The sequence below is a fragment of the Artemia sp. Qi Xiang Cuo genome, chromosome 5 (assembly GCF_049724085.1).
Source record: "Artemia sp. Qi Xiang Cuo chromosome 5, ASM4972408v1, whole genome shotgun sequence".
Taxonomy (NCBI): domain Eukaryota; kingdom Metazoa; phylum Arthropoda; class Branchiopoda; order Anostraca; family Artemiidae; genus Artemia; species Artemia sp. Qi Xiang Cuo.
Window position 1 is genome coordinate 5,064,572 of NC_142798.1, and position 12,489 is coordinate 5,077,060.

General features: G+C 34.7%; 1 protein-coding gene across 8 annotated transcripts in view; it reads left to right on the forward strand.

Annotated features, from left to right (window-relative positions):
• The window catches only part of Synd (protein kinase C and casein kinase substrate in neurons protein Synd), a 206,605-nt gene that overhangs the window by 66,064 nt on the left and 128,052 nt on the right, over positions 1-12,489 (forward strand). For all 8 annotated transcript variants that reach the window (XM_089089306.1, XM_089089310.1, XM_089089312.1 and 5 more), the window contains exon 2: positions 7,848-8,162. In XM_089089306.1, coding sequence (XP_088945432.1) covers positions 7,949-8,162 — 214 coding nt within the window. In that variant the 5' untranslated portion in view covers positions 7,848-7,948. The remainder of the gene's footprint in view (positions 1-7,847; positions 8,163-12,489) is intronic.

The window sequence follows — 12,489 nt, forward strand, 5'->3', positions numbered from 1 at the left end:
TATTTCATTTTTTAAGGTTCATTTAGACGAGGTTACGTGCGCGCACGTAACCTCGTCTAAATGAACCTTAAAAAATGAAATAAAGCTATGTGGACTTTGCATGTTTATTTCATGACATTATTTTAGTTTTTTTTTTATTTACTGACCTTCAGATGTGTTAATTTTAAAAGTTCCTCTTTTATTTCAATCAATCGTGCTTAACAAAAAAAAAACAATGGAATTATTTACTGACCTTCAGTTGTTGTGATTTTAAAAGTTTTGATTTTTTTTCAAAAAATTTTGTTTAACAAAAAAAAAAGGAATCATTTACTGATCTTTAGTTGTTGTGATTTTAAAAGTTCTGCTTTTATTTCAGCCAATCGTGTTTAACAAAAAAAAACAACGGAATTATTTACTGATCTTCAGTTGTTGTGATTTTATAAGTTCTGCTTTTGTTTCAGCAAATCGTGTATCTCCCCCAAAAAAAAAAAACTTTTCAGACAATCAACTTCAGACTAACCAGAATTTTTTTTTTTCTACTCTAAAAATATGCACGAGTCTCTACTATAAAAAGAAAAACCGGGCTAATCTAAATTCAACATAACAACACATGAAGCCAAAATTAAAGAAAAACCGATCTAATCTGTTGTTGTTATTTTAAAAGTTCCTCTTTTTTTCAATCAATCGTGTTTAACAAAAAAAACAATGGAATTATTTACTGAGCTTCAGTTGTTGTGATTTTAAAAGTTCTGCTTTTGTTTCAACCAATTGTGTTCAACAAAAAAAAAACAAAGGAATCATTTACTGATCTTTAGTTGTTGTGATTTAAAAGTTCAGCTTTTATTTCAGCCAATCGTGTTTAACAGAAAAAAAAACAACGGAATTATCTACTGATCTTCAGTTGTTGTGATTTTAAAAGTTCTGCTTTTGTTTCAGCCAATCGTGTATCTCCCCCAAAAACACGTAACCCTGTCTAAATTTTTTTTTTTCATAATTTACTGAATTAAATTTCTTGGTTCTTTTAAATTATTTTCTACAATAGCGTAACTATCATGTGACTTGGTACTTTGAAATTATTTTCTACAATAGCGTAACTATCATGTGACTTGGTACTTTGAAATTATTTTCTACAGAGAACTTTTTTTTTCTTATAGCCTTGACTTTGAATACATTTCTTCATCTTATTTCAATCAATCGTGTTTAACAAAAAAAAAACAATGGAATTATTTACTGACCTTCAGTTGTTGTGATTTTAAAAGTTCTGCTTTTGTTTCAAGCAATCGTGTTTAACAAAAAAAAACAAAGGAATCATTTACTTACCTTTAGTTGTTGTGATTTTAAAAGTTCCGCTTTTATTTCAGCCAATCGTGTTTAACAGAAAAAAAAACAACGGAATTATCTACTGATCTTCAGTTGTTGTGATTTTAAAAGTTCTGCTTTTGTTTCAGCCAATCGTGTATCTCCCCCAAAAACACGTAACCCTGTCTAAATTTTATTTTTTTCATAATTTCCTGAATTAAATTTCTTGGTACTTTAAAATTATTTTCTACAATAGCGTAACTATCATGTGACTTGGTACTTTGAAATTATTTTCTACAATAGCGTAACTATCATGTGACTTGGTACTTTGAAATTATTTTCTACACAGAACTTTTTTTTTCTTATAGCCTTGACTTTGAATACATTTCTTCAGCTTAATCGGCTTTAAAAATAACATGCAAAATAAAGTAGCCTAACCCTCGTTGCTGTGTTGAATTTTGAGCAAACCAAAGGATTGTAACATCTGATTGGCTCGTTTGTATGCAATTTCAATACAGTGAAAAGAACGAAACGTCTGAGTCACATTTTTTTTTAAGTAAATTCATTGTTTCTCTATGATTCAATCTCAACACCCCCCTGCTCTGAGTGTTGAAAATGATTTCACGACATTATTTTAGGTTTTTTTTTCTTGTCTCAAACTATTTTTTATCATGAACCGTTTAGAGATAAATTTGATCAACTTGGAGAAAGTTCAAATAGAATCGTTACTGATATCGATATTAGTGCATAAACTACAAACTGTCAAAAATATCCAGAATTTATTTTTTTTTAGCCTTGACGTTGAAGACATTTCTTCATCTTAATCGGCTTTAAGAATAACATGCAAAATAAAGTAGTCTAACCGACGTTGCTTTCTCGAATTTTGAGCAAACATAAGGATTTTAACACCTGATTGGCTCGTTTGTATGTAATTTCAAGCCAGAGAAGAGAACGAAACATCTTTGAGTCACATTTAAAAAAAAAGTAAATTCGTTGTTTCTCTATGATTCAATCCCAACGCCCCCCTGCTCTGAGTGTTGAAAATGATTTCACGACATTATTTTAGGTTTTTTTTTTTCTTGTCCCAAACTATTTTTTTTATTATGAACCGTTTATAGAACAATGTTATCCCATGTGTATGACAATAGATGTATGCGAATTCCTTTTCATACATCTCCAATGTTTTAATATACATTCTAAACGTTTGATATGCTAGCTTACTCTAAAAATAATGAAAACGTAACAATGTAATGCATAATATACTTTTAATGAAATAACGCTATGTAGAATATTAATACAAAAATATGTTATGATACATTATTAATATCAATGATCAACTTTGGTCATTTTGAATCTGTTCCATAAAATAGTTCACCATGTTCTCTCTTGATATTGTAGCTATTGTCTTCTCTTAACTCGTAATCGGTAGAATAATCATTATTCCATTTTGAGTCATGCACAATATTTACTGGTGTGTCACCGACAGGTTTAATATACGTTTCATCTTTGCTATTATTTGATTCATCGACTGTTTGATTAATGGTAGTAACGTTTGCTGGCACTTTGTTTTTCATCAATTCATCTTGATATTCCATAGTGATATTTTCTGACAATGCCCTTTTCATTTTTCTGGCAATTTCACTGTCTATTATTACATTATTTTTACACAGGTAACAGTTTCGGCACGTAGCCAAGATATGGTTTACGATATTCGTAGAAGAGTAGGCCTTTCTTTTATTGACCTTCCGTTGAATGCTAATACCTAAAAGATGACGCTTGGATGTATCAGTTGGTAATATGTTACCTGCAACAGTAGCAAGGAGTTGTCCTCTATCATCAACGATTATCTTTATGTTTGCATTCTCTTTGAGTGCAATTATCTCCGGAAATCTCAATCTTGCATATCCACCATTTGTACAATGGAATCTTTTCGGTATTTCAAAGAAATTGAATTCCTTACTGTCATGACAATGCATGCATATATTTCCAATAGTGCTACCACTTGTACTTGTTTCATAGTTTAAATACTTCTCCTTGTTGGCATTCAATGCTACAATAACCTTGTCATGTGAACACACTTTATCAAAATGTTCCATCTTCACTTTTTTTTAAGATATGACTTATGTGTTTATCGTTCCATCGCATAAGAAATACTGGTTTAATGCGTGCCGTACATTAGGCAGTGTCGATAATCAGCAATAGAGTACCACTAGGAAAGCCGCATAGTTTATCTGAGATATCATAGAGTACAACTGTTAGAACCGTTACCATATTTTGCCATTTTGAGATACATACAAAAAAATAATAAAATAAAAAATAAAGTTGAATGATTTCTAAGTTTAAAAAAAAAATTGTATGTTTTTATGAAAAAAAAAATATTGAATTAGAATCATATGTCCTCATCATTATGAGTATCCAAAACTGGACTTAAGTTTCACATTTGAACTAGAGAATTGTATTTTCCATAATTTTCTTACATGAAAGTTGAATGAAATTTCGGTATTGTGTTTTTAAGAGGTGAAGAAACTTTTTTATAGTTTAATTTCTGATCACGGGGGGTTGGGCACGGTTGAAGTTGTTTTCACGTAAAAATCAATTTTCTGTCCGTTTTTAAGTTTTGATGTTGCTCCTTACTTTCACTTGAAGAAACTTTTTTTATAATTTAATTTCTGATTGCGGGGGGGCTGGGCAAGGTTGAAGTTGTTTTCACGTAAAAATACGTGAAGCATTTTTCTACTCGTAAACCAATTTCTTAAACTAAATAGTTACCCCGTCCTCCTCTCTCAGAAAGTTCAGAAAAAAAACACAATAGCCTTATCTGTAGTGAAGCATTTTTCTACTCGTAAACTAATTTCTTAAACTAAATAGTTACCGTCTCCTCCCTCAGAAAGTTCAGAAAAAAAACACACATCCTCTACTTTCTGTCCGTTTTTAAGTTTTGATGTTGCTCCTTACTTTCAGTTGAAGAAACTTTTTTTTTATAATTTAATTTCTGATCGCGGTGGGGGTTGGGCACTGTTGAAGTTGTTTTCACGTAAAAATCTATTTTCTGTCCATTTTTAAGTTTCTATGTTTCTCCTTACTTTCAGTTGAAGAAACTTTTTTATAATTTAATGTCTGATTGCGGAGGGCTGGGCACTGTTGAAGTTGTTTTCACGTAAAAATCTATTTTCTGTCCGTTTTTAAGTTTTACTGTTGCTCCTTACTTTAAGTTGATTTGGGAGCTTGGAGGACCTTTGAGGACCGGTGGCTTTCTTCGGGGTTGGGGTGGGGGGATCGGAGCCATTTGGGGTTGTGGTAGGGGACCTCACTACACTGTTCAAATGGAACTTGTGTGTTATAACGACCACCGAGTTTCACCCTCAAATCCTCTTCTAAAATCATATTTTAAATCATCTTTTAAAATGTCTCTAACTGTTTCACCGAAATAAGTCCCTAACATAATAATTTGTTCTGACAATATATAATAAAGCCTGAAAAAGTATTATAATGGGGGCCCCGGAGCCTTGGGGGCACTGGGGACCCTTTGGGAGCCCAGAGAACCTTTGCGGACTGGGGGCCTTCCTTCGAGGTGGGATGGGGGGATCGGAGCCCGTTGGGGTTGTGGTAGGGGACCTCACAACACTGTTCAAATGGAACTTGTGTATTATAACGAGCACCGAGTTTCACCCTCAAATCCTCTTCTAAAATCATCTTTTAAATCATCTTTTAAAATGTCTCTAACTGCTTCACCGAAATAATTCTCTAATTTGTTCTGAAAAGATATAATAAAGCCTTAAAAGGTATTATAATTTGGGACTCAGGAGCCATTGGGGCGCCGGGGGCCCTTTGGGAGCCCAGAGAACCTTTGAGGACCGGGGGTTTCCTTTGGGGTTGGGGTGGGGGGATCGGAGCCCTTTGGGGTTGTGGTAAGGAACCTCACAACACTGTTCAAATGGAACTTGTGTATTATAACCACCACAGAGTTTCACCCTCAAGTCCTCTTCTAAAATCATCTTTTAAATCATCTTTTAAAATGTCTCTAACTGTTTCACCGAAATAATTCCCTAAAATAATAATTTGTTCTGAAAAGATATAAAAAAGCCTTAAAAAGTATTATAATGGGGGACTCAGGAGCCTTTGGGGCGCCGGGGGCCCTTTGGGGGCCCAGAGAACCTTTGAGGCCCGGGGGGTTCCTTCGGGGTTGGGGGGGGGGGATCGGAGCCCTCTGGGGTTGTGGTAAGGGACCTCACAACACTGTTCAAATGGAACTTGTGTATTATAACGACCATAGAGTTTCACCCTCAAGTCCTCTTCTAAAATCATCTTTTAAAATGTCTCTAACTGTTTCACCGAAATAATTCCCTAAAATAATAATTTGTTCTGAAAAGATATACTAAAGCCTTAAAAGGTATTATAATGGGGGACTCAGGAGCCATTTGGGGGCCGGGGGCCCTTTGGGAGCCCAGAGAACCTTTGAGGACCGGGGGTTTCCTTCGGGGTTGGGGTGGGGGGATCGGAGCCCTTTGGGGTTGTGGTAAGGGGCCTCACAACACTGTTCAAATGGAACTTGTGTATTATAAGGTCCACAGAGTTTCACCCTCAAGTCCTCTTCTAAAATCATCTTTTAAATCATCTTTTAAAATGTCTCTAACTGTTTCACCGAAATAATTCCCTAAAATAATAATTTGTTCTGAAAAGATATAATAAAGCCTTAAAAAGTATTATAATGGGGGACTCAGGAGCCATTGGGGCGCCGGGGGCCCTTTGGGAGCCCAGAGAACCTTTGAGGACCGGGGGATTCCTTCGGGGTTGGGGTGGGGGATCGAAGCCCTTTGGGGTTGTGGTAAGGGACCTCACAACACTGGTCTTTGGGGCGCCGGGTGGTCACACAAAATCAGAAAAAATGTTCAATGTTCCTTTAGTACCTACGCAATTAGACTAAAAATGAAGATATTTATGCAGAGTTTCAACTAGCTATGGCTAAGCTTGCTAAAGACAAGCTATTTTCCTGCGAAAACACAAAATCAGAAAAAATATTCAATGTTCCTTTAGTACCTACGCAATTAGACTAAGTCATCGCCCAGTTAACACTAGGATGTAAATTGAGTAATCCTCTCGCAATAACGAACCAAACCAGATTATACCCACCTAACCAGATCAAAAAATGGCGGTCACACTAACTTTATTAGTAATTGGATTCAGATATACTACGAACGGACTTTCAGTCCTACATTCACGGGTTTCTGCAAAGTGTTATTGGCTTCATTGAAAAAATACCAGTTTAAAAAAAAAACAAAAAAAAAACATGTATCCATGAGTTTGACCTCCAAAAAATCGCAATCACGTTCAGTGGTACTAGATGCCTTACTACTAATATCTAACCAGCTCTATATATTAAATATTTAATTAAAATATACCTGCTTAGTAGTTATCTCACTGCTACTAGGCTAATTATTTCCGAGTGCAGACAGATAAACCGGTTTTACTCAGATCAAGAACTTGAGTGTGGTCGCTGTAACACGTAAATACCTAGACATCAAACAAATTTAATAATGGATTTTCTTAGTAACACGCATATTTATGGTCTACATTGCTTCTTTTTCTCTCGCAGAGCCTTTTTGAAAACTACTTTCGCATCTTGAGGAATGGCATACTCAAAAAGTTATCTATGGCCATAAGAAAGTTGGAACTTCTCCATAATAGATTGAAAGGCTAATAAGAACGGATAGCTAAAGTAGGAAGAAATAGGAAGACGGGAGTAGTAATAAAATTGGATAACATGATGTATTTATTGCTACCGTTTCCTAGCCAGCAAGGATCGGTTCTCTTAATTAACTGAACAAAGCCGTAGCCATGATTTTGTTCGGGGTGGGGGGTGGGGTGGTAGTGGGGATAGAAAAAGCTTAAAAAAATGCATTAAATATTTATATGCCCTTTTGTTACGTTTTTACGAGTCGGGCAAATTTCGATGGGGGGAAAAGTCAAACCCCAAACCCCCTTAGATTCGGCCTTGCAACTGAACCCTATATAATTCAGCTTAAGTATTACTTATAGTTCACGCCACCGAGACTACTATTTGAACAGCTGTTTTTTCAACTTTTAACTGCCTTGGAATTTCTTGACGTGTATTCGTGGCAGGTTATGACACGTGTATGCACGTTTTAAATTTCAGTTTGTTGAAATTTATTTACAAAATTGACTCCATGTTGATTCTGACTTGCGGTGTTTTTCCCCTCGCGGAAAATTCCCCCGCAGAAAATAACCCCCGCGGGAAATACCCCCCCCCCCGGTAAATACCCCCTCGTCGCTCGTTACCTATTGTTCGCTACCACAAACTGTTTGATTAGTAACACGATCTTTGAAAAAAACTGTTTATGAGTTTTTTTTCTAACTTTCAGTTATAAAGTTTCTTATTTGGTTTTCTTGCAAAGTTTCTATTTAGAAGGCAGTTCCCTGGGGGGCTCCTATTCAAAGGAAGAATAATTTTGAATAAAAAGAATGCTAATTAAAAAAAGGGCACAATTGATGGTCTCTAAGAAAATATCCTGCTGTATCTTCATGTACTACTTTTAATTTTTTATTTTCAGACATAACCAAAGTTTAAAAAGCTAATTCGTCTCTAATCAATGCTTCAAATCGCGGAAAGGGATTGTCGAATAATTTGTCAGTGAATTAATCATTTGGGGAAATGTCCCATCACAGTGATGACGCGCTCCTAGTGTCAGGGAGTGAAAGTTTCTGGGAGCCCAGTAATTATAAAAGGACTACAAAACGAATAGAGGATGGAAATCGATTGTGCGATGATCTGATCAAGCTTGTCAACGAACGTGCTGAAATAGAGAAGACATATGCAAAGTTGCTGAAAGGCTGGTCGAAAAAATGGCAAGAACTTATTGAAAAAGGTAATTAAATGAATTAATTATTAGTGGCTAAAGATAATTAATAGTTACCGTGTTGAAATAGTGAAGAATAATGTTAAGTTGCTGAGAGGCTAGTTGAAAAATTGCAAATGCTTATTGAAAAATATATTTAAATGCAATTAATTAGTAATAGCTAACGGCAAGAGTGTATCTAGGGGGTTTGGGTGTTAGACCCCCCCCCCCCACGAAATGTTTGTCCCGACTCGTAAAAACGTAACAAAAATGAATATAAACAAATTTTTGATGTTTTTAAAGTTTTTTTTTGTAACCCACCCCCGAAAAAAACCTTTTATACCCCCCCCCCCCGAAAATATATCCTGGATACGGCCTTGACTAACGGTAAATAATAAATCAGTTGAGAGTTGAATAATTAAAAGGGATTATTCTTAAATTAACGATATTTAATTAAAAGTGATTAAAGTAAGGTTCAAGTCTTAAGAGTAGGGACAAGATGCCAAATGTGTATATATGAGTAAAAATATCACACTTACGTAATCAGTAAGATAGTATGAAAAGGTGTGATACATAGCAAGTTCGTATTCAGGGGGAGGGGGTACAGCCCTAACTGCAAAAGTGTAAAGCCTACTGCGTCATTGGTGCTGTACTGAAAACAAATTATATTACAAATATTTTTTTTGCAATTATTACAACATTGACTATAAAAATAAAACAGCATTGAACTAAACTCAGGAATTGATGAGTTTTCAGCAATTAATATGTATCAATAACTGTTCAAGACATATATAGTTTTCAGTAAAGCACCAATGACGCAGTAGCCAAGCTCTTGTTTGTAGTGATTTTTGTTCGTTTCAAATTTGATTTGCATATACAATTTAAGTTTTACTCAATTTAAGCATTATTTATTCATTTATATTAGTATCTGTTATCTGTATGTTTGCTACAATTGTTTATTTAATTTCTATTCGTTTTGGGTTTCATTTATTCTTTAATACCAATCAGCTAAACCAAATCAGCTACGTTTTTTATATAGCCTAAGGCTACATCCAACCATTAGGGGAGCTATGGTGCATTACGTAGTAGCGATTGTTGCATTTGGGGTGTCATTTGTAGAGCCAACGACCTGTCACCACTTTTACTACCTCTTTCTTGCCAATTCAACAAACGTGCAGAAACACTGCAGGGTCAGATTACTTACAGAAGGAGACATTTGACACTGAAGACTGCTTTGATAAGACGCTACATCCCCATTTGGAATCGTTCCCCGTGGATTGCTGTCACTGAAAACCTCTCTGTTGATTCATTTAAAAGGAAGTGCAACGCTGTTGCAATGGGAAAACCTGAGCAAATAGCTGACTGGTGACATATTAGGCCCCAAGATCAAGATTTGAGTCCCCTGGTGCCACGAATGTTGTGAAAAAAGGGACTACGATATTATCCCTATGATGAATTATTAGTATATTAGTGATGATACTTATTGTGGTCCACCTTTTATGGTAGGCAAAAAAAAGAAGCAAAAACAAAAAAACTTCTATTACTTTATTTGTTTATTTTTGTCAGACGGAGGAAGAAATGATACTCTACTGTATTGTATTCGTAACTGAAATTGACTGAATGAACTTGAGAAAAATTATTCAAATGTAGGGAGGGGTTGCGACGTTGATTGACTGATTTTTATCGGAAGTTAGCTTTGTACGATGGAAAACAGGAAGGGAGGTTCCTTTGGTCATCTATATTACTCTGCTTCATTACGGAATGGAATTTTCATAACTCCAATGGATGCTTTTCAATTTACCCGCTTTGTTGTTTTTCATTTTTTCTTTCCTTCAACTTTCTGTTGTTTTTTCCTTCTATTTTCCTTAGAATCATAACAACCTTCTTTATTATCTTTGTTATGACATCTGGTTATTGAGAACGATTTTATTTATATTCAGTGTTGATATTCTTCCACCACTTGAGCTCAGCTCCCTGCTACAAAATATTCATTTTTCCATTTACTTTAATCATGTCTGCTATTTTCTTTTTTTTCTTCAACTATCTCTAATAAAAAGGATATTCTGATCCGAGAGAAAGTATAAATTAATAAATTGTCAGTGCGTATTGCCCCGTGTCCAATTTTCCCTGGGACTAAAAAAAGGTGCTAACAGGTCCCATCTTTAAGAGAAATTAAATTAAAAAAACTTCCCGAAAAAGAAGTTTTTCAAAGAAAAGTAAAAGCCATATTAAATCAGCATATTAAATAAAACCTGTAATAACTCAAACTCAACACGACCAGAAATTACTATTAAAGAAAAAATGAAACCCAAAACGAACAGAAATTAAACAAACAATCATAACAAACAAACGTACAACCGTTACTAATATAAATGAAAAAATAAGTCTTGAAACGAGTGAAACTTAAATGGATTATGAAAATCGAGCTTAAAACGAAAAAAAATCTTTTACTATTAAAATGAAACCCAAAACGAACAGAAATTAAATAAACAATCGTAGCAAACAAACTTACAACCGTTACTAATATAAATGAATAAATAAACCTTAAAACGAGTAAAACTATATGCCGATCAGCTAAAAATGAACAAAAATCACTACAAACAAGAGTTTGGCTACTGCCCCCTTCCCTAACTGCAAAAGACTAAAGCCCTCTGAGTAACTGGCGCTTTACCGAAAAAGAATCATATTACAAATATTTTCTTTTGTACTTATTACAGCATTGAAAATAAAATGAAAATTACAGTGAAATAGAATCTTGAACGGATGAGGTTTCAGCAGTTAATATCATTATATATAAAATATTCAGTTTAATTTTATTAGTTCTAAGATTGTTCAATACACATATAGTTTTCTGTAAAGCACCAATGACGCAGTAGTTGCTCTGGGAGGGGGAGGGAGCTTTGTCTAGTCGTCGTCCGATCATTTTGACTCTTTAAAAAGGGTATTATAACTTCCGATTTCCAATCGACTGAGCTCCCTCCGAAGTTTATACGACCATCCCTTCCATATGAAGCGCCTTCCTTATGAAATAAATAAATAATTGAAGCTTTATGGCATTTATTATAGCTTTGATTATTTTCCGCGTCGTGTTACAGAATGGGTACCAAGCCTCTTGTTCTAGAATCAATAAATTACTTACAAACAGAAAAAAATTATACTAAAATTTCTTGTATTGTTTAGATAATTTTTTTTCTAAAGACTTTGAAAGGGCTCTCCTACTTTGCGTAACTGATTTAGGAACATTTTATTCTTCTTGACCTTTTAGACTTCTTTTTTTAACCTCTTTACACTTCGTAAGACCTGTTTTTAACAAAATTGGAATTTGGCATATTTTATATGATTTTAGTAGATAATTTCGAAGATCACACTGCGTTTTCATGACGATAAATAAAAGCTCAAATAGGGATAAATCCTTTTTAATAGACAGTGAAAATTCACAATAAAATACTGGATTTTTCGGTCAAATATGCAGTGACCGTCATCAACAGAAATACACTTTCATCATCAAATTCTGCTGAGGACGGTCACTGCACATGTGACCGAAACATCCAGTATTTTTGTGAATTTTTACTGTCTTTTGAAAGGATTTATCCCTATTTGAACTTTTATTTATCAACATGATTATTTCTCGTAGATGGTATATACAATAGAGAAATTATATTAGATTTTCAAACAGTTCGTGGTAACGAACTGTAAGTAAGGAGCGACCCGGCTCAATGGTAACCGAAACTCTAGAAAACGGGTTATTGATACCAATAGATATATCAAAAGAATCAGATTTCAATGCTGATTTCAAAAATATAACTTTCATCAAGTTTAGTGGTACCCATCAAAAGTTATGGGCATGAGAAAATTTGGCTGATTTTTGAGAAAAGGGGGAAAGAACCTCTAAAACTTATAAAACCTTAATGAAAATCACACCATCATATTCAGCGTATCAGAGAGCCTTACTTTAGAGGTTTCAACAACCTATCTATAAAATTGTGGACTTTTACATTTTTTGGCCAGAAGAAAGATCACGGATGCGTGTTTATGTGTTTTTTTGTTAGCTTGTTTTTTTTTCCCCCAGGGGTGATTGTATCGAACCAGTGGTCCTAGAATATCGTGAGAGGGCTCATTGGAACGGACATTAAGATTTCTAGTGCCCTTTTTAAGTGACCAAAAAAAATGGAGGGCAACTAGGCCCCCTCCCACGCTTATTTTTTTCCCAAAGTCACCCAATCAAAATTTTGAGATAGCCATTTTGTTCAGCATGGTCGAAAATATGATAAATATGTCTTTTAGGATGACTTAATCCCCCGAAGTTCCCAGAGGGAGGGCTAAAAGTTATGAACTTTACCCAATGTTAACATATAGT